General features: G+C 44.4%; 1 protein-coding gene across 1 annotated transcript in view; it reads right to left on the bottom strand.

Moving 5' to 3' along the window:
* The window catches only part of LOC147897746 (adaptin family protein), a 133,482-nt gene that overhangs the window by 89,043 nt on the left and 22,134 nt on the right, over positions 1 to 22,305 (bottom strand). The window contains exons 3-4 of the mRNA XM_087380359.1: positions 21,288 to 21,412; positions 8,815 to 9,013 (exon numbers count right to left, since the gene is read on the bottom strand). Coding sequence (XP_087236485.1) covers positions 8,815 to 9,013; positions 21,288 to 21,412 — 324 coding nt within the window. The remainder of the gene's footprint in view (positions 1 to 8,814; positions 9,014 to 21,287; positions 21,413 to 22,305) is intronic.

Raw genomic sequence — 22,305 nt, 5'->3', positions numbered from 1 at the left:
TTCGTGCCAGTAGCTCAGCTCGTGGCTCGGGGGGACATCTTCTGATTCGGGATCACATCCCGTAGATGTCACGGTTGGGTGGTGAGCAGCCTGCTCAGTTCGGATGTTGTGTGTGGTTATTTTGCAGATCAGAGGTTTCAGGAGTGCTGGGATGTGTCACATCACCAGCCGTAATCTCTTCATAGCGATCTGCTACTTTCCACCATAGACCTCACACTTTGCTAGGCAGTACGGGAGGAGGTCGAGACATCACCATATACATCCCTCTATCATGATATCATGGATTCCTTGAGCCGCAGAGACGTTCTCCTAGTGGGGGACTTCAACGCGAGGACAGGAGCACGCAAGGTGCCACTATAGGATTTTCGAGAAGATGCTATTTTACTTCTCGACATAGATCTTGCCGACGCTGACATGTCACTAGTGTTTGCTGATAGACGGGCTCCTATCACTTCTTACGGACATGCACTACTGAATCTAGGTACGGCACACGATCCCGTTATCTATAATGGTCATGAGCGATAGCCCTCCTCCAATGGCTTCACTTGCTTTCTGCATGGAGGGGGATCTAGCGTTGTTGATTATATCTTGGGATCCCCCACCTTCACATCACACATCACTGACTTCTCCATTTCACCACCACCACCTGGGGCTGATCACACATATCTCTTCTTCAATATCACCACTCCCCGCCTTGCTCTACCACCCACCACACCCACCCACCTGCACTACCTATCACGACATACACTTTGACCATAGCCTCTCACCCATATACTCTCCATGGCGATACACTCTGCTCCCCTATATTGACCATATACCCCTCCTAGAGAACCGGGCCGCATTGATTAGCCGATCAATGTACGAAGCTGCCCTTCATGCTTTCTTGTACACACGTTCTAACCGTCCACTACCTTTAGGGTCCGTGCCATGTAATAGGTGGTACGATGGTGAGTGTAAGGCTCTTTGCCAACAAATCCGATTCGAATCCCAACATGGCCTACCAAGTGAACCGGACATGTTATGCGAGTACCATCGTCTAGTTCGCCAACTCGGGCTAAGTATAATCAGGGCACAAGAGAGGACCCCAGAGGCAAGAAACCCAAGCCAAGTGCTGGCCACATTCCTGATATCATTGGGGGTGAGCATGATGAGAAGAAGACAGAGATGTGCAGAGCATGGGGCAAGCTACAGGATCAGCATTGTTTGTACTTCTTTGACTCAGGGGCCAAAGCAAATTTCATAACTCCTAAACTTGCATCTCAGTTGGGTCTTTGACCAGCGGAGATTGGCCCTCTTTGTGAGGGCCAATTGGCTAATCCGGAGCTCAGTACCCCTGTCACTCCTATCATAGAAAACACATTCAGGGCTATGTGGATTATGAGGATTTTTATGTGATGCCTTTACCTGAGTGTGATGTTTTGTTGGGGATTCCTTGGATGTACCGTGTTCATGCTATCATTGATGCGCATGATTAGAAGCTCACTTTGACTTATAGGGGTAAAACCCAAGTCATCGATGTGAAAATGAAAGGGGAACTAATCCCAGTTGTATCCGCTTTGGTGATTTCCTCCATAATGAAGAAGCATCTTTCAGCGTATTTGATATTTGTAAAAGAAAAGGAACCAATAGAGGATAAATCTAATTTCTCCAAGCTGGAAAAACAGCAAACTGAGTTTTTATTTCAGTTTCAAGATTGCTTCTAGAGGAGTTACCTCCTGACAGACCAAAAGATCATACCATTGACATTATTCCTGGCAGCTCTCCACCGAACCGACCACCATACAGAGATAGTGCAGCACAACAGGAGGAGATCATGTGCCAGGTGAATGAATTGCTCCGGAAGGGGCTGACTCAGCCAAGCTCTTCTTCATATTGTTCTCCCATCCTCCTAGTGCAGAATAAGGATGGATCTTGGAGAATGTGTATTGGCTACAAGGCTCTGAATAAGATCTCTATCAACAATCGATTCCCCATCCCACGCATTGATGATATTTTGGATCGATTAGAGGGATCAGCCATCTTCAGTCGCATTGACTTGAAGAGTGGTTACCATCAAATATGAATCAGGCCCGAAGATGTACACAAGACTGACTTTAGGACTACTTTTGGGATTTATGAGTTTCTTGTTATGCCATTTGGTCTGACTAATGCGCCTGCAACCTTCAACCACATGATGGACCGGATTTTCATAGAGCACAAAAAGTCTATGGAAACATTCTTTGATGATATTATTGTGCACTCGAAAGATGAAGAGGAGCATAGGCAACATTTAGCAATTGAATTTGCAGAGCTCACGGGACATAAGCTGCTGGTCAACACTAAAAAGAGTTTCATGCCAGAGATCCATTTCCTGGGACACATCACCTCACAGGATGGAGTAAGGATACCCTGCCAAGATAGAGGCAATCAAGAATTGGCCTCCATTGAAGAACCTACATGAAGTCCGTAGTTTTCTTGGCTTGTGTTCATATTACAGGGGGTTCATATGCCATTTTGCTGAGATAGCTTCACCTTTACATGCTTTACAGAAGAAGGCAGTGCCTTTCCGTTGGGGGAAGAAAGAAATTGCAGCATTCAATGAGCTGAAGTAAAAATTATGCTCTGATCATGTTATCATTTTACCAGACTTGCGAAAGCCTTTTGTTCTTCAATGAGATGCAAGTGGCAACAGTGTTGGTGGAGTTCTTATGCAGGAAGGCCAGTGGTTGCATATGAGAGCACGCTGCTCCGAGATGCTGAACACAACATCAATGTATATGAGCAAGAATTGGTAGCTGTAATACATGCGAGCAAGAATTGGTAGCTATAATGCATGCTCTTACTGTGTGGAAGCAATATCTATTAGGTGCTGATTTTTATGTGCAAACTCACCAGCAATCGCTGCGATACTTTCTCACTCAGAGAAAGTTGTACGAGAAGCACATGAGATGGGCAAACTTCCTTTCCATTTTTCATTTTCAGATTGTTCATGTGGCTGAAAAGAAGAATGTAGTGGCTGATGCACTTTCTAGAAGGCCACGTACGGAAGCTGTGTCCAAGAAACCACAGGTATCTATAGTTACTATTGCCTATCACAATGAGCTAGATGCCATGAAGGAGTAGTATGCTACAAATGATGCTTTTGCACGTATTTATGATCAGCTTATGGAGGGCAATCGGCATGATCATTATACTCTGAAGGAGGGATTCATGATGATGCATGATAAGCTGCGTGTGACGCAGCCATTGAGGCATAAGGTGATCACTGAAAGTCATGCCCCACCATATGCAGGACATAGGGGTATTGAGGCTACAATCAAAGCAGTGGAGCACTATTTCTATTGGCCTTCTCTACGGAAGGATGTTGAGGCTTATGTCAGGATTTGTATCATTTGCCAGAAGGTGAAGTATGACAAGCAGAGGCAGCCCGGTTTACTTCAGCCTTTGCCTATACCAGATAGACCATGGCAAAGCATCGCAATGGATCTTGTTTTTTATCTCCCTCGCACTCCTTCTAGTCATGATGGCATATGGACTATAATTTGCAGATTTAGCAAGCAGGCTCACTTCATTCCAATGAGGAAGAAAATTACAGCCGAGCAGTTGGCAAAGGAATTCTTGACGTTTATTTTCAAGCACCATGGGATGCCTCAGTCTATCGTGAGCGATAGACATCCACGGATGATCAGGATGTTTTGGAGAGGTTTGTTTGATAACATGGGTACCTCGTTGTTGTTTTCATCTTCATATCATCCACAGTCTGATGGCCAGTCAGAAGAGGCAAATTCTACAACATTGGATTTGCTGCGTTGTTATGTGTCTGAGCACAAAGCAAAATGGGAGCAGTATTTGCCACTGATTGAGTATGCATAGGACAACACAATGCATTCTACCACTGGTAAGGCACCGTTTGAAATAGTGTAAGGTGGAAAAAAGGTTCCTCCTATTTTGCATACAAAAGAGAAGATATTTGTGGCTGATCAGTATGTGGAAGACTTGCGAACAACGTATGAAAAGGTTAAGTATGCCCTTCAATGCAGCCAAGACAAGCAAAAAAGAGTTGCAGATAAGCATCACAAGAACCTGGTCTTCAAGGAAGGTGACTGAACTATATACCAAGCTGAATATGAGGTACCACGGGCCCTTTCAAGTTCTTGAGAAGATCAATGAGATAGCTTACACGCTGAAGTTACCTGAGAAGTGGACCATCCACAATGCTTTCCATGTTCGCTTGTTGAAGCAAGTTGAAGGATCAAAAGTTGCCAACATTAAGACTTTTGTACATATCAAGGACATTGCCGCAAATGACAGGATGAGGTATCAAATGCACAAGCTCTTTAATAGTATTGAAGACTGCCACAAGGGAATCTACACTGTACACAAGGGCAATTGCACGATACTTGAAGAGTCACTTGCATTTGCCATGTATGTACACTATGTTGATGGATCAGTTGAGGACACAAAGGATAGTTATGAGGAAGAGGAAATAGAAGATAAGTCGGACCTACCAGAGGCGGAAGAGAAGATCGACCTGAAAGAGGAGGAGCTTGCAGTTGCAACATTGGATCTAGTGGCCTTAAAAAATGAGACCTTAAGAGATGCTGTCCTAGTGGATGACGTTGAGGCTGAAAGCTCCGACCTCACTATGCCCATTCTTCCTTTATTGTTAGCCATGGTGGGATATTGTAATTCACCACGACTATGGGCCATGTCGAGCGTAACCCGAAAGGATTCACGCCATCCATGGCGAGCCCAACATGTAAGTTGCATGGCTCCCTCGCAAAGTCCGGCTACTAATTGTCTATGTGCTTCCAAGCTGCACAATCTACGGGAATCCTCAATGTGTCATCAGTAGACCGATGAGATGCATGCCATGTCATCAACTCCGCTATGGATTTGCATCGGAACATGTGTTGTATTCTTGCAGTGATGGGAAAGTGTCTCAAGATGCCCTTATTGCACAATCTTGCAGGGTTAACAAGGAAGTATGGATTGATGATGATCCTTTGTTAGAGATGGAGGACAAATTTAATCCTTCAAAAGAATTATCCATCTGTTTTGAGCAAGCCAAAATGTATGAAGAGGTGGATGAAACAATCTTCCAGGAAACCCAAGCACGAATGACCCTCACAGCAAGCTTGGATATCAATCAGCATGGAGAAGTGCCACAGGATATGCCAATTGAAGAGCAACCTGAATTTGATGAACAAGGGGCATTAAATTCCCATGTCCAATTTGCCATGTGTCCTGAGTGTGTGCATGCTTGGGCTCTTTGCTTGACTTGTGGTGCATGTGTGTCCCATCTGGAAGCACCTGGAATGTCCTGGAGCTCCACCCTATCTTGCCCTGTTGTTTTGGGTCTTCATCCCTACCACAGGAGTCTTTTGGAGAAGGAGGCGGATTTTTGCAGCTCTCCCCTTACTGGCTAAAGACCTTTTTGGTGATTTCTCCGCGACAAATCTTCTCCCGTTGTTGTTTCCTGCTGTTGGCATGCTCCTTGGGCCTGCTGGGCATCCCCATTCTGGACCTTTTCTCTGACGCTTTTCTTGACATTCTTCGCGACAGAATGCCTCCTTTTCATTGTCTGAAGCTATATTCTTGGACGCCTCTCTCCTGACTCCTATCTGATGCTAGGCGCACTCAATTCTGAGGTTGCTGTGAGCTGGAATCCTCTCTTTGGTGGACGAATTCATGGCGGATTTGCTGTTGATTGCTGGTCAACTTCTCTTGTGACCTTTTCTGGTGTTGAAAGGCAGTCAAGGACAGCTCCCTCCCGCCAAAGTTTGCTATCTTCTATTCAACCATCTTTTGAGGCTGTTTCGAGCTGGCTCCATTTGCTGGCCGAATTCTTGTCTTCTTCTGCTTTCTGCGGCTGCTACTTTTGCTAAGTCATGGAACTTGGAAGGTTGGATGCCCTGCCATTGGCCCGGAAGAGGATTGGGGCACTGGTTGTGATACTCTCTTCCTGGGGAAGAAGTTACAAGCCTTGGACCTCAGTGATGGCTTTGATTTGTGTGGATGCATTGCTTGGCATGATGTTGGGTAATTCTACTTGTGATATGCTTAGCTACTGAAGGGAACCAAGAGGATAGCATTGGGAGTTGGTCACTTGCATAGCCATGGGTTGGCATTGTACTGGGTTGCACCTGCGGGTGAGTTCAAGAAGGGAGTCCCTTGTAATTGAACTAACCAGGGAATAAATAAATACTGCAAGGGGTGCCAAGTGTTGGGGGCAACATGTGTCACTGTGTATGCTTATTGAGTTGTGTTGTATGATTCAATGATGCTATGTTGTGGAATTGTATGCTCTAAGTATTGTGTTTGGGCAATGGCAATGGAACATGGTAGTTGTATTTTGGTGCCGTGAGAAAGTAGAGTACGATATACTGCCCTTTGCAAGTCAAAGGCCGGTTACAATTATTGTGGGCTCGTAGTTTGGTTATCTGGTTTTACAACTTGTTTCAGTGGACAGATATTGGTATTCTTCCATCAGGTTGCTAGATTCTTGTGATGCGTACAGTAAAAGCATCAAGCTCGCATGAAAGATTGGTTCCATTCTATTGAAGATTCTCTGCCAACTTGTGTTTGCTGAATTTCTCTATCAGAAACAAGGTAGGTGGAGATATTGAGCTTTGCCAGTAGGACTGAGAATAAAGAAGTATACAGTGGTATCCTGATAGGAGGTAGTGCTCATTTACACCCCGTACGATGTCACTTTTTGTTTATTCCCATCGTTTCTCTAAATCCTATCTTTGATATGATAATTTAAAGTTTTTGTTGTTCAGAATAACTTTTAGTAGTTGGAACCTGTTTTACTTTCAAGAAATTGGATTAAGTATTCACTGAAAACGACACTTCTGAAAGTAATTCCAAGAAGTATACCATTATAGACCATTCATCTTTGTGTTCCATACTACCAAGATACGTCATGAAGGTAGACCTATTCGTAACACATGTTCAACATACGCTTCTAGCAATCAATTTCAGTGTCCTTGACAAAAGAGTCACCAAACAGGCAAATCTGCTGAAAAAAGCAATCTAAGATACTCCAACATTATCCTCAATAAATAAGCTCTCTGATTAACCTCTACTTCCTTCACTGCCACCAACTTGGGCAACAATAAACCAGCCCAACATACATTGATCAGCTTTGCAAATTTTAGCCACATAATACTAAGCGTAGCTTATCCTTTTCAAATGATCCACCAAATCAGATGTTAATTAATTCAGTATCCAAAAGATTAGCATATATGATTTTGCTTCAGATAAGCATACAGTACTAATTACCTTCTGAAAAATATATTGTTCACATCATGAAAGGTCAAACTAACCCTAGGGCCTATACCAAATCTATGGTCTGCATCCCATTAGTACGGGTTTGCATTCCATCAATAACAAGATAGGATTTTTCATGTGTCCCTAGATAGTACAACACCAGGCCACCTTGAACAGTGCCTTATCTACACTGAACCATCTGTCTGGCTTTGCTAGATCCAAGGCATGCTAAAAAGTCAAGGTAAAAGTGCAAAAAATCCACTCCAGATTCTTGAAATTTAGCATCCCTTCTCTCTTTTATAAATATGGGGCTCCTTCGACCTGTATAAAACTGCATACAATTCGGCATTTAGAGAGGTAGCATAGCGTGGAACATAGATAGTGTTGGAATGGTCACCTGCATAGGGGCTTTGTTAGGGAGCCTCTTAAGCCCCTGTACTCAGCTAGATGTCTCTTTGGGCCTCAGAACTCATCTAAGACTGGATTCCCTTCCACTCTACAATTCTTCATGTTGCTCTGAATGATGATTATACCTTCATAATTCTAATATGTATTCAAATCTTATAAATTGAAAAATCATGTGAATTCAAATTTCATAAATAGAGAAATCACGTTGTTTTCATAGAGTTGTCCTGGTCAAGCGAATTCGTTTTAACCTGCTGATTTATTTCTTGAAGGCAATTATTATCCTTCCTTCCTGCCATCTTAGCAGTGAATGCATGCTCCTTGCTGAGAGTCTATTTAAGGTGCTACGTGGCATGCTTAGAGATATTTTCTCAATTTCCAAAACTGATCTTCTTCCATAGTTCCAACTCCTCATTGATGCTCTTAGCTTACTGAAAAGGCATCAGTTACTTGTGTTAAGCTAGTATTCTCTTCCCGTAAGCTCTGTACCTTTATCATGATCTGGTGCATGTTCCTTATTGCATGTATTCAGCACTACCATTCACCACCCCTGAATGCATTCTTATAAGAGTAGATATCTCCTCCAAAGAACTATTCTAGCCTTTATTAGCCCAATTATTCCGCACTACTATTTCTTAACCCCCCACCCACCCCCAAAACAAAAATTTTAAAAACATAAACCCAAATATTCAGGAGCGCATAGGACAGCCTGCATGAACCAAAGATGAAGCCAAAAGGAAAAGAAACAGATCCAAATGCCCAGACAATAACGCAGTCACACTTCAGGGGCAAGGCATTTGCAAGTATTAGAGAGAGAGTAGCAGCAATGGTCAGCATGCTGCAGGGAAGATGATGGATGTCCATGGGATTTCAAGTTCTGTGGCAAACAATGTGCTGGGGAGGAACCGGTAAATGTGCAGGAAGAAGTTGCACAGGTGGAATGGAACAAGAAACTTACTTGCACATATGTATGAACACATATAATTTTTTTTAATCAAATTTGTGTACTTCACCAATCCCAACTATTAAGAACAAACAATGACTTATGTTTAAAAGGATTGGGTCCTTGTTGCTAGGAGCTCACAAGCTAGCCATTCACTCCTATCAGCAGGAATGTGTACATTTCTGGAGTAATACCGAAATCCAAAGATTTACCTGTTGATGTACATCAGCCATGGACATAGTCAGATGAAGAAAGACCTTGATAGTCGCTAAAACTACAGCGCTGTTTGCATGCTGCAATCTGTCCTCAAGTAAATTCATGATATCAAAGGTCTCATGGGACTCAGCAGGTACATATTTTGTTACTAGATCCAGCACAAGGCACTGTGCCCATTCGTTGAAGTCCTTTATCCTGTAGTTCGCACACAAAAACCATTCCATAAATACTATCTTTGGTTATGCTCTTTCTTTTTAAACATAAGCAACAGATTTCTACCAATAAGACTGCCAGAACTCTAGAAATGTATAGCAGCACAATAATAATATACGATCTCAACAGATCCTCACAATCACGCCAAGCCCGCCTCTGTACGTCTTGTTGTAGTAACTATTTTACTTCCCAGAAGCATGTATTCAGTTCATATCAAGCTAGCTTAATAACACAACAGAGTAAATATTATATGATAATAGAGATGACTATGTTCATTTGCATAATCTTACAGATGAGAAAAGATAGTAAAAGAATATTACAGACCCACAAATTATCCTTGAAGAACGTGTCCAGAAATGCTGAAGTGATATGCCATGCTTTAAAGAGTTAGTAATTCATTTCATAACATGATCTTACATATGCGAGTCAAAAAATCTCCACTACATGCTTCCATCGTCACAATATTGCTGTTATACATTGTAATACTTAAGATTAAAAGCTGGCAAAGTTATAACAATCCAAAACAAAGAAAATCCTTCTCACAATACTACCCATAATCTTCACTTCTTTCATGGAATACAGGGATTGCGAAAACCTTGCAGATATTTCATCAGATCTCCGCCTTCAAAGTTTTGCAGCCTTACACTAGCAGCGCAAAACATCCCTTGTCTTCTTACACACGCCACAAATTCTGCTCAAGTATGTCCTGTCAATTGATGCGTGGATGAGACGTGTAAAATACTGAGTATTGATCTCTAAACCACGTTGTTCAACATTGTGGCTCAAGAGGCAGCTTTCTCTGGAAGTCAACCTAGCAGAGCTGACCTAGTACTAAATCTTGGGGGCTGGTGTCCCCAAGGCAGCCCTTACACCCACCCCCCATCTACTCCTTTTTTCCACCCCTTTTACTCTCCTCACCCCCCCATGTGATGCAGCCTTTGGCACTTATTATTTTAGCCCTCACCTTCAAGCAGCTACAGCGTCCATTGGTCCCTTGGTCCTTGTTGTGCAGGTGACTCACCTCAATGATGCTTCCAGGTTGACCAACTTGGCATTTAGTCACCCATATTACTCATCCTCCTCTCCATTTATTGGCTGCCCAAGACCTCACATTTCTTCATGCCCAAATTGTGGATTCTTTCCTACTCCACAGTTTTGCCTAGCAATCGATCGATTGCTGTTTCATGGCATTGGCTGATCCACTCGCTACCCCAAATATGTGTCCTGGATTTATCAGCACAAATTTCCTGTTCCTTTTTGCAAGATTTTCAACTTCAAAGCTGCATAATTGCTTCAGCTTAGTCCTTATGAATGGGAGGTGAAGGTACGCATTTTAGGCAAAAATCTCTTTTAACTCTCTACATAAAATATTGGATGTACTCTACTGTTGGGGTAAAGGCACATTGCCACCCCTTTATTAAAGATATGACACCTATGACTGTCTTAAGACAGTCATAGGGTGAAAAACCTAATCCTAATAAAACTTAAGAGTTTATGGTGTGGCTCATCACTTCACACCCGCATCTTTTGTGTCACCACTCTCTCTCTGTTGTACTTCTCACTCATTTCTTCCCTCTCAACTGGTATCAGAGCCAGCCTCTCTTCCCCCTCTACCCCGGCCTACCCACTCCCTCTACCTCTACCTATCCCCTCGGGCCTCGAGCCCTCAGCAGCTCGGGCAGCAGTGCAAGGCAGTGCGGGGCAGCAGATCGGAGCAGCGCACCGGCAGCCCACGCGGGTGAGCAGGGCAGCGCGCACGGGCTGCAGCGGGTCTGCGAGCAGGGCAGGGCGGCGCGGGACAGCTGCAGCGGCAGCGCAGGGCGCATCGCGGGCTGCAGCAGGGCGGCGCCGAGCAGCGCCAGCAGCTGCACAGCAGCAGCTAGCTGCTACAGCCTCCGGGCTTCGTACAGGGCGGCGCGCAGGCGCGCGCGTGTACGGCCGTACGGTCGTCCGTACCGCCGTACAGACTCCGTACAGGCGTCTGTACTGTACGGACGCCGCTGTACAAACAGGGAGCTGCGTCAGGAAACTGCAACAGGGATCTGCAACAGAAAAGTACATTTTTCGAAACTTTTTTTATCTGTCCCCTGCAGAGGTACAACAGGTACAGTGGTACTCTGCACAAGTACACCGGTACACAAAGTACAGCAGGTACAGCAGTTTTTTGTTTTTTGGGAGAAGAAGGAAAAGGAGAGAGAGCACTCTGCTCTTCATTCAGGATCATTTTCAATTCTCAAAACTGTGTTTTGAAAGTACAGCAAGTACCTTCGTGTCCCTCGTGCTTGAGGTGACTAGTACCACAGTGTGTGGTTGATTGCACAGTTATCTTGTTTCGGGAAGGTAATGCCTTGATTTTGCAGAGGACTTTTATGCTTTTGCTGAGTGCAAATCTCAGCTTTTTTGGGTGACATTTTCAAAGGGCTTTTGCCTGGAAGTCTATGCAGTGTATGCCTTGAGGCAGTGTGGAGCCAGGGAGCCCACATTGGTCTTGTTTCCGCAGTGTATTCAGTGACATTTCTTGCAGGTCACATTTTGTGTACGACACCTTGGAAAATCTCAGTTGAGCCACGCTTGGCCAGGGCGCATCGAGTTTACTCGGTCCCTAATTGTCCATCGTTAGAAGTGCTCAAAAGATTTTCTCTTCAGTGTCTGTACGTTGGGATCTGTGTTGTTATTGTGTACACAGGGCTGTTTATGCATTGCATTGTCAGGTGAAAGTGCCAGGAGAGCGCTACTTTTTTGTATGCTACCTCAGTTTTTGAGGTGTTTTTCACTTGGTACAGGTGTCAAATCAAGGGGCTTTTGCCCAGATTTTGCTTGAGAGCACTTGAATTACTGTTTGAGACCTTCAGATGCCTTTTATCCCTTTGGCAAAAGGGTGATTGCTTGGGATTTGTCCCATTTTCTGTTGCAGGTTTGTGACAGGCTGAAGTGTCTGGAGCCTCTTTTACAGTGAACAAAACAGTGTATGACAAGTGGTTTATGCATATAAAATCAGTGCAATACCTCATCTGAGGTGGGAGAAGTGATCAGGACAGCAGTGTTTTATGCTTCATCAGATGATGATGCACTGTTAAAGCACCTGTGGAACAGCTGCAGCATTCTGAAATTACTGTTTTATGCCTATTTGAGCACGGTACAGTGTGTCAGAAGGTACAGTAACTGGAGGGAAATTTACTGTTTTGCTGCAGATTCTTTTGACAGTAAAAAACAGCACTATTGTGAGTGCTTCTGGCTCTTGATAGAGCAAGTTTTTTCTGAGAAATCAGAACTTTATTCAGTCTTTTTTTGACTTACAGGGAGTCAGGAACTTTCCTTATCTGATATGGCATCAGGGGGAAGTGAATCTTCAATTCTGAACATAAAGAAATTGGAAGGAGCACACAATTATGCATTATGGGCAGAACAGTGTTTGAATGTACTTCTGCTAAAGAAGATTTCTAAGCCCATAAGGGTGAAGGGTGTCAAGCCATCTGACATGGTAGATGATGAATGGGAAGAGCTTGATTTGTCCGCAAGGGCAGCTATCATGCTTACTATTTTTGATACTCTTGTGTTCAATGTTCAGGCTGAAAAGACCTCTTATGGCCTATGGCAGAGGCTAGCAGAGTTGTATGCCCAAAAGAGTTCAGCCAGTAAGGTTTATTGGTTGAAGAAGCTGGTTGATCTTCGCATGAAGGAAGGTACAACTATGACCTCACACTTGAGTGAGTTCAATGCCATCTTTACACAGCTGATTGCACAGGGTTTGAATCTTGATGAGGAGTTCAAGGCTACCTTCTTGTTGTGTACCCTCCCTGAGAGTTGGGACACTTTCAAGACCACCCTGTCAAATTCAAATGTCATTCTTATGTATGCTGATGTGGAGAGCTCTCTCCTTATGGAGGAGATGAGCAGGAAAAATAATATGGGCAGCAAGTCTTCAAATGCTCTGCAGGTACAGGATAGAGGCAGGACTCAGCAGAAGGGGAGATCTGCTAGTAAGTCCAAATCCCGCAGTCAGTCCCGTGGCAAAAAGGATATTGAATGCTTTTATTGTGGTAAGAAGGGACATGTGAAGTCTAAGTGCTTCAAGTTCATACGGGATCAGAAAGCCAAGAAGGCTGAAACAAAGGATGCAGGCAGTGGAAGCAAAGGCAAAGGCAAGGCCAAGGCAGATGACTTGGATGCAGTGAATGTTGCAGCAGAGGATAGTGACAGTGACAGACATGATGTTTTATGCTCTTCTGCTGTAATTGCACATACTTTGGTTATTGATGGCCATGACATGCACACCTGGCTCTTGGATTCAGGTGCTTCTTTTCATGTTACTCCTCATAGGGAGTGGTTTACTTCCTACACATGCACTCATGGAGTTGTTCATCTTGGGAACAACTATGCATGTCAGATTGCAGGGATTGGCAGTATACAGATAGTATTCCCTGATGGACGCATATTTATGCTTGATGGTGTCCGCCATGTGCCGCAAATCAAGAAAAATCTGATTAGCACTGGCTTGTTGGATGACAGTGGTTACCACACCACATTTGGGGATTCCAAATGGGTGATTACTGATGGCCAGGTTGTAGTGGTTGAGGGTTATAAGAGTGATACCTTGTACCCTCTTTATGTTTCCAGTGTGGGTAATCATGTTGTTGCCATAACCGAGCTGCCAAAGGTTTCATTGTGGCATAGCCGGTTGGGACACATGTCTGTTAAAGGAATGCAAGAACTGCCACGTTTGGGTTATCTGTCGTCTCTTTCTTTTTCAGATTTGCCTACTTGTGATCATTGCATATTTGGCAGGCATTGTGTGACTCCTCATAAGAGGAGAACTCCCCAGAATAGAGCACCGCTTGATCTAGTGCACACTGATTTGTGTGAGATGACACAGTTATCACTAGGGGGTGCAAAGTATTTTATTACTTTTATTGATGATGCTACACGCAAAGTGTGGGTCAATTTCTTGAAGCATAAGAGCGATGCCTTAGATGCTTTCAAGAAGTTTGTCGCTCAGGTTGAGAATCGGACAGGTCGTAGGCTGAAATGCCTCAGATCCGATAATGGGGGTGAGTATGTGTCACATGCTTTTGTACAGTTTTGTGAAGCTAAGGGCATTAAACAGGAACTCACAGCCCCTCATAATGCATCTCAAAATGGTGTAAGTGAGCGGATGAATCGAACTATTCAGGAGAAGGTTCGATGTATGTTGTCTTATGCTGCATTACCCCATGGCTTTTGGGCAGAAGCCGTGCAAACAGCAGTTCACATTATTAACAGGTCGCCAAACAAGGCTTTGGAGTTGAAAGTGCCAGAGGAGGTGTGGTCTGGCAAGCCACCTTCATATAAGCACTTACGTGTGTTTGGCTGCGAGTGCTTTGCTTATATACGCAAAGAACTGCGCACCAAACTGGAGCCAAAGTCTTTCAAATGCATCTTCATGGGTTATGGTGACGAAGGTGAAATGGGGTACAGGTTATGGGATCCCGTTAAACGGAAGATTATACGCAGCAATGATGTCATCTTTAAAGAGGATAGTGTACACAAGGAACCCGTGCAACCTGTGGAATACAGGAGGGTTATTTATGATGATGTTGGACAGCAAAGAATGCCCATTTATATGCAGCAGCAGGCTGCTGCAGATAACCCTGTTCAAGAGGGTATACAGGCTGAAAATCAGCCATATAATTTTGCCAATGATGCACCACTGGATATGCCAGCAGATGGGGCTGTAGAACAGCCAGATATGGTGGTACAGCCACCCGTCATGCATGACGAACAGGCTGGACAGCAGCCTAATCCGGAACATTTTGTTAGGAGGAGCACCCGTGTACAACGGCCTCCTGCCAGGTTTGTTCCAGGAGCCAATAATGTGGCTGATTTTATCATGCTGACAGATTGTGGTGAGCCTTCCAGCTTCAAGGAAGCTATGGGAAGAACAGAGAAAAGGAAGTGGGAGAAAGCCATGCAGTCAGAAATGGACTCCCTACTTCAAAATGATACATGGGACTTGGTGCAGCTACCTGCAGGCAGAAAGGTTTTGCCATGCAAGTGGGTTTACAAAGTCAAAGTGGATTCAAATGCTTTACCGAGGTATAAGGCCAGATTGGTTGCCAAGGGATTTAAGCAGGAGAAGGGCATTGATTTTGATGAGATCTTTTCCCCTGTAGTCAAGATGACTACTTTGAGAGCAGTGTTAGCTCTTGTTGCTCATGAGGACATGGATTTATGTCAGATGGATGTGAAGACTGCTTTTCTTCACAGAGATCTCCATGATGAGATCTATATGAGTCAGCCAGAGGGATATGCTGTTAAAGGGAAAGAGCAGCTTGTGTGTAAGCTCAAGAGGAGCTTGTATGGACTCAAGCAGGCGCCAAGAGAATGGTACAAGAAGTTTGATGCCTTCATGCAGTCCCAAGGGTATCATAGGTGTGAGACCGATCATTGCTTGTACACCAAAACAGGCAAAGGATGGCAGTTTGATGCTACTCATTCTATATGTGGATGACATGCTGATTGCCAGCAAATCTCAGCAGGAGATTAGTGCTTTGAAGAAACAACTGCATAAGTCTTTTGATATGAAAGACTTGGGTGATGCAAACCATATTCTTGGTATGTGTATTATTCGTGACAGGTCCATGGGACTTTTGTTTCTGTCACAGAAGGAGTACATTGGCAAGGTACTGCAGAGGTTTAAAATGGAGGGGGGGAAGTCTATTAGTACCCCGTTGCCTCCACATTTAAAACTCAGCAGTAAGGACAGCCCCAGATCAGATGATGATAAGGCTGAAATGGCCAAGGTTCCGTATGCATCTGCAGTTGGTTCTTTGATGTATGCCATGGTTGCCACTCGTCCGGATATTGCTTTTGCGGTGGGAGTCATCAGCAGGTATATGGCAAATCCAGGCAGCGGCACTGGGAAGCAGTGAAAGGTGTCTTGAGGTATCTCAAGGGTACCAAAGACTTGTGCATATGCTATGGTAGGCAGGATGCATTGGTGCATGGTTTTACACATTCAGACTATGCAGGGAATGCAGATAACCGGAAGTCTACTACCGGTTATATTTTCACATTTGCAGGAGGTGCTATATCATGGGTGTTTCGGTTGCAGAAATGTGTTGCACTGTCAACTACTGAAGCTGAATATGTTGCAGCCACTGAGGCTTGCAAGGAAACAATATGGCTTACTCGGCTGGTGGGAGATTTGGGCATTACAGGAGATATGCCAGTTTTGCATTGTGATAGTCAGAGTGCTATCATGTTGGCAAAGAATCCGGTCTTTCATCAAAAGACCAAGCACATAGATGTGAAATATCATTTCATCAGGGAGGTACTGGAAGACAAGCGACTTGAGCTTGTGAAGGTGCATACTGATGATAATCCTGCAGATTTGCTCACTAAGAGCTTGCCTACAGAGCGGTTTGCACATTGCCGCCACATCATGGGATTAGGATGAGACCATTCTTATTTTATGGTCTTGTATACAGTAACTGTATATTGCTGTAATTTTTATTCTTTTCTCCCCTTTAGGCACATTGGCCTTTAGGTGGGAGGTTGTTGGGGTAAAGGCACATTGCCACCCCTTTATTAAAGATATGACACCTATGACTGTCTTAAGACAGTCTGTCTTAAGACAGTCATAGGGTGAAAAACCTAATCCTAATAAAACTTAAGAATTTGTGGTGTGGCTCATCACTTCACACCCGCATCTTTTGTGTCACCACTCTCTCTCACTCTCTCTCTGTTGTACTTCTCACTCATTTCTTCCCTCTCATCTACATTGTTTTGCTAATGCTAAGCATTGTCCCCCCAACACCCCCTGCCCCCCATCCCCTCCCCCCAAGTATGTGTACTCAAACAACCATGTGTGTATGTGCAGACTAGTAAATAGCTCCAGAGATATAGAACCAACAAAAAATATTTCCGTCCACAACCGTACATAATACAAAACAGCTCCAGAGTCCCACCAAACCATGGTCCTCTGTCGCTCCCAAGATGTCCTCCTACTGTCTCCATGGCACTTCTAGCTCCTTGAGCCGGCATCCCTGAGCTTCTGTAGACTTGGTCACCTGCGCCGACAAACACACCTCCAAGCTATCCTAGACAGCTATCTATGAGGCAGTGAATGCCTCAAAGACTTGACCTTCTTCTGCCCTGATGTGCAACCAATGGTGAGGCCCAAGCTTCTCATGTTCCCTTGTTCCATGTACCTTGTTGTCCTAATGACAACCAAGGGTCCAATCCTTCCTTGAGCTATGTCTGCAGTACAAAGCTCCCTTGGTCCTGGATGTAGGCCTCAAGCTTTCTTGCTCTGCTGCTCCAGTCTGCCCCCTTGATCCCTGTACATCTCTTCCTAGCTCTTTGTCTGCAAGTCCTTGCCACCTCCCTCAGTCTCTCTTGGGATCCCTCCTGGCTGGCTATGCCCTGCTCCAATCTTCACCCTAAAGTCTGCACCTTGGGATCCCTCTTGGCTGGCTATGCCCTGCTCCAATCTTCACCCTAAAGTCTACACCTCCGAAAGCCCACATGGCTCTTGTAACCGGCCTTTGATCGACAAATGGCAGTGTGTCTGACTATACTATCTCACAAATCTGAAATACAGCCAACTTGAAACATTGCCATTGTCCACAAACAAAACTCAGAGTATATAACTTCAGTGAAAAACATCATTGAACCATTTAAGACAAGGGAGGCTAGAATGCCCCTACTCAAAAGCATGAAGAGTGACACCTGTTGGCCCCAACACTTGGCGCCCCTTGCGGTATTTATTTAATTACTGGTTAGCTCAAATACAAAGGGACTCCCTTCAAGAGCTCACCCGCAGGTGCAACCTAGTACAGTGCGCAAATCCGTTTTCAGTGCGCCTTGCACCAGGCAGGAGCAAGAAGAGAGGCATCCAAGAATATGGCTTCAGTATCAAGAAAGAACGACTTTTGTCGCGAAGACAGTCAAGAAAAACTCCAAAAGTTTCCCAGAATGGAGGCGTCCAAGTCCAAGAAGCATGCTAGCAGCAGAGAGCACCAAGGGGAGGAGAACTGTCGCGAAGAAAGCTTGAAAATCGACTTCAGCCAGCAAGAGGTAGGCTGCAAAAATCCGCCATCTTCAGAATGAGGCTGCTTTGGTAGGGGAGAAGACTCAAAACAGCAAGGAAGGGAAAGGAAGGGCTCCAGGGGTTTCAAGGGGTGACACCTAGGTGCCACAAGGCAAGCAAAGAGGCCGCACACAGACACATGTACGAAATGAGGCGTGGGATTTTAATGCCCCTAGGGGAGTCAGGTGGCACACCATGACCCTAATGCTTGGGAACCAATGACCCTAGTTTGTAGGATCTCTAGGGGGTCAATTTTTAAAGAATGACCCCACTGAACCAAACCAATGATCTTAGAACTTGAAACCACTCTAATAGCACTAGGAGTTGCACTTATTGCACATGAAATCATAGGTACCTTTTGGGCATTAACTAAGGCCCCTAGTCTGGTACCCTAGGCTAAATTCAGTGACAATTAGTTTAGACACTTCACCATCACCACCGCGTCCCCGTAATAGCTCTCCTGACCCTTGTTGCCATGTAGGCCAGCCAAGGTCTTTATCCTCATTAGCTCTTTGTCTACTACTCATGACCACCTCCTGTGTCCACGTCCTGGTCCTTGAGGCAAGCCCCCTGTAGTTCCAATCTGCTTTGTTCTTGGACTCCTTGGTTTGTAAATTGTGAGACCCCAAGGCCCCTCCTTTTATAAGGCAAAAGCCCTTCCTGACCAATAGGGGTCTACTGGCCGACCCAGCAGCCCCCGCTGGCCACCAGCCGGCCCTAACCAGCTGACTTGTGGGTCGTCCTAGTTGGTTGCCTCTCCAGCCCTATAGATGGGCCTGTCCACATAACAAGCAGCCAGTGGACCATGCACCTCCAGCCTATTTCCAGCCCCCCTTTTGGAGTCTCTTGCAGGCCTTAGACCTGTCCAACCATAGCACAATCTTGCCCTGCAGATCCGCCATCAGTTCGTCTCTGTCTGGCCCCCTGAATCCATCGCCACAGATCCATACAACCTTCTGTACTGTCCTGTCTGGTCCTGTACTGCTGTTGCCGCCATCTGTACCATACCTACCCACCTGTCCTGCCCTCCATTTGGATACTAGTCTGCCCTGGATCTGGACCTTTTTCCTGCTGTGTGTGTCCTGAAACCATTGTGCCTCTGATCCATGCAGATCTAGTTCTCCAGAGAGCTTCTGACATGCCATGTATGCTCTGAGGCAAGCTGTCCACATGGCAGGCTAGGTACTACCCATATGGCAGCCCCCTCATTGTCATTAGGAAAAAACAGAGCTCATTTTGGGGCCCTGTAAGAAATTCATGATTTTCTTATTTTCTTGGCTCAAAATTAAAAATGTTTTAGAGTGAGAAGCACAACTTTATACGGCTGAGCATTCAATTGGAGGTATAAATTGCGAAACAGATAAATTGACATTTTGAAGTTCCCGCTCTAGCTTCAATGAGTCATAAATGCTATGTCCAAGGACCCAAATGGCTTTGTACTATTTCGGTGCAGAATTTGGTGGTTTTGGCATCACCATTGTGTCCAAAGCAGGCAAAAACCCCCAAAACGACTTTTGAATCACTAAATTTGGCCTCTCGAAGGGGTCAAAACGACCAAAACAGGTGCTAGATAGAAATGTGCTTAAGAAAGTGATTTGGACACGTGGCCAAATTCTCCCACGCTTCCTCTTGCAGTAACAAGGGCCCAAGCTCTTAGAATGTCAAGGGCTTTGTCCTTTTCCCTGTTGTCACAGTGGTGATGAATCCTTGAAGCTGGGTGGTTAATCCCTAGTGTCAACCATTCTAGCGGACTGGAGTAACCAACCAATTCCAATTGATCTGACTTTCGTCAAGTGGTCATGTACCGACTCTCCCTCATCCATATGCATATTGAAGAGTAGTATTGGAGAGTCGATATATGAAAGTGTTATCTGTCTTGTAAAAGTCTTCAAAGTGATCAACGCCTCCACTGACGTGTCAACCATCTGAATATGAGGAATTACAGAGTCCACTGTTGTCCCTATGATTAGAGCCAAGGCCCGGGCATCTCTATCCTCCGATGCTTCGAGTTCATCTTTTTCCACGGCATTAGAATCTTGTCTTTGTTGTCTACAACATCCTCCGGCTTCGCGTCCGCTCCTGTTGTGAGCTTCCACAACTTCCGGGCCACAAGGTGACTCCGGATCCTTACCTTCCAGATGGGGTAATTTGTCCCATTCAGCTTCCAAACTCTCCAAAGTTAAGGATGACATAAGAGGGAACATGACTAGAGGAGGGAGTATGAATAGAAGTGGTAGAAGAGGCTTCTGACTTCAACATGTCTGCTGTAAATTTCACACAGCAAAGAATCTCCAAATAGAGCATGTGGTAGATGAAACAAAACTCTGCAAACCTCGTTCGAATAGGAGTCGCTCTTCTAAAGAAAACTTCGATGTGAGAGCGTCTAGAGCTGAGAACTGTACTCTGATACCATGGACTTCCAACACCCCTTTCTCAAGAATCTGACATTGGTGAGGATGAGACCCTTCTTATTCCATATATTCCTAATTCCCAATGCCATGTAGATTGTTGGAGGTGTGGGGCTGTGCAAGAATCCTATAAGAGTCAGTTTTGAGCCATGCCATTGATTTGTCGTGTAGATCTTTCTCCAAATCAGCCAAGATGAGTACCTACAAGCTTGTCCTGTTTGAGTGATTTTCCGGGTATGCCTGCATTTGCAAGAGTGAGAAAAACATACAAAGAGAAGAACAAACTAGTACCTCCAAAGACATAAGTAACCCACATCCATTAATACAACAATACCCTTCACTAATTCACCAGTGCGATTGTCCAAGATCTGAAATAATGTCTAATGCACCTCTTCCCCATTTCCAGATTCTCCTTTGCCCTTTGTGTTGTCTCTTGCAAGATTCTTGGGGTTCTCTTCTTGCTTGCCTGTGGTCTTTCCTTAAGGATTGGCTTTGGAGGTAACCCTGCAATAGGTTGCTTAGCTCTTCAAGCGACCAGGATTCTTTTTTATTCTTTGAGAAGGAAAAATCTGAGTTTTTTCTAGTTTTAGAGAATTCAAATTTTCCTTGTGCAATATGGGGCTAATGCATGCATGGGTAGGAAATCCATCATATCTGTTACGGGGTGTTAGTGGATTAATGGGTGCATTTGTCTCTCTAAATTATTTGGTTCTACATGTGTGCATTATGTGGAATATACATTCTAGCTGCTATAGTTCCAATCAATTTGCTTGCCCACCTGTTCAAGAGACTGTAAATAACAGCTTTGCTCACAAGAAAATCTTTCTCAACACCTGCCTCTTCAATATTGTTCCCTTCCTGTGTGAGAATTTCTCGCAGCGCACATAAGCAATTTGCCACAACCTGCATGCAAAAGAAACAGAATATCACTGATCAAATCCAATATTCATCTTTCAACAGGAAAGATTCCATAGGCATATCACAGCACAAGCTCCATAGTTAATTGTTCACGAGGAACTTGAATATTTGAAACAAAGTATTTTTCTATTTTGTTATTCATGTCGAAGAAAGTGCCCTTGCTAGTCTCATGAGATGCACATCTTTGGTTTGCCTTCTAGAAGCGTTCAAGTCCAAAAGATGCAGCCAGGGGGTGCATACAAAAGGCCCATGAGAAGGCATCAATGGGAGACCCAAATTGCTTGGCACTCAATTAGGTGGTAGGGTTTTAGGGAGCTCAAGCAAGAAGAGGTCTCACTGAGCAAGACCACTACAAGGCTGAGATAATGCTGCTCCACGAACGACGGAAAAGGTACAGAACTGTGAGAAAACCATTGTCACAATAAACATTTCTAGAAATGTTTGCTAGAAACGTTTCTATATTTTGAGAGGCGTTTCGACTAGAAACAGGTTTAAATTTTGTATTTTATATAAATCATATATACTTCATAAATAATTATCTCCAGATTCTCTATCTCTCTCTCAAAAGAGCTCTCAGATACACACATTGCGCACTCACACACACAAACACACACCCTCAAAAGACGCAACATACAAGCAAAGACTTGACTCGTTTGTCCTCAGGGTGTTTCGCCCTATGCATGCACGTTTGTTTCGTCGAAACGGGCGAAGTAGAAACGTTTCTTCACATTTCACATGCCCAAAACGAGTTCTTTGGTAACACTGAGGTGAATCGAAGCTAAATTTTTTTTAAATGTTGCAGCTCCTATCTTGAAAGTAGTCAATCCTATGAACCATCCGTGGTCAAGACAACTGCTATTAGCTTTGTAATAGGCGTG

The sequence above is a fragment of the Dipteris shenzhenensis genome, chromosome 10 (genome assembly GCF_047967505.1).
Source record: "Dipteris shenzhenensis isolate YYH24624 ecotype China chromosome 10, Dip_SZ_1.0, whole genome shotgun sequence".
Lineage (NCBI taxonomy): Eukaryota > Viridiplantae > Streptophyta > Polypodiopsida > Gleicheniales > Dipteridaceae > Dipteris > Dipteris shenzhenensis.
Note: the sequence above shows the minus strand (reverse complement) of the source record. Positions and strands in the feature narration are given on the sequence as shown.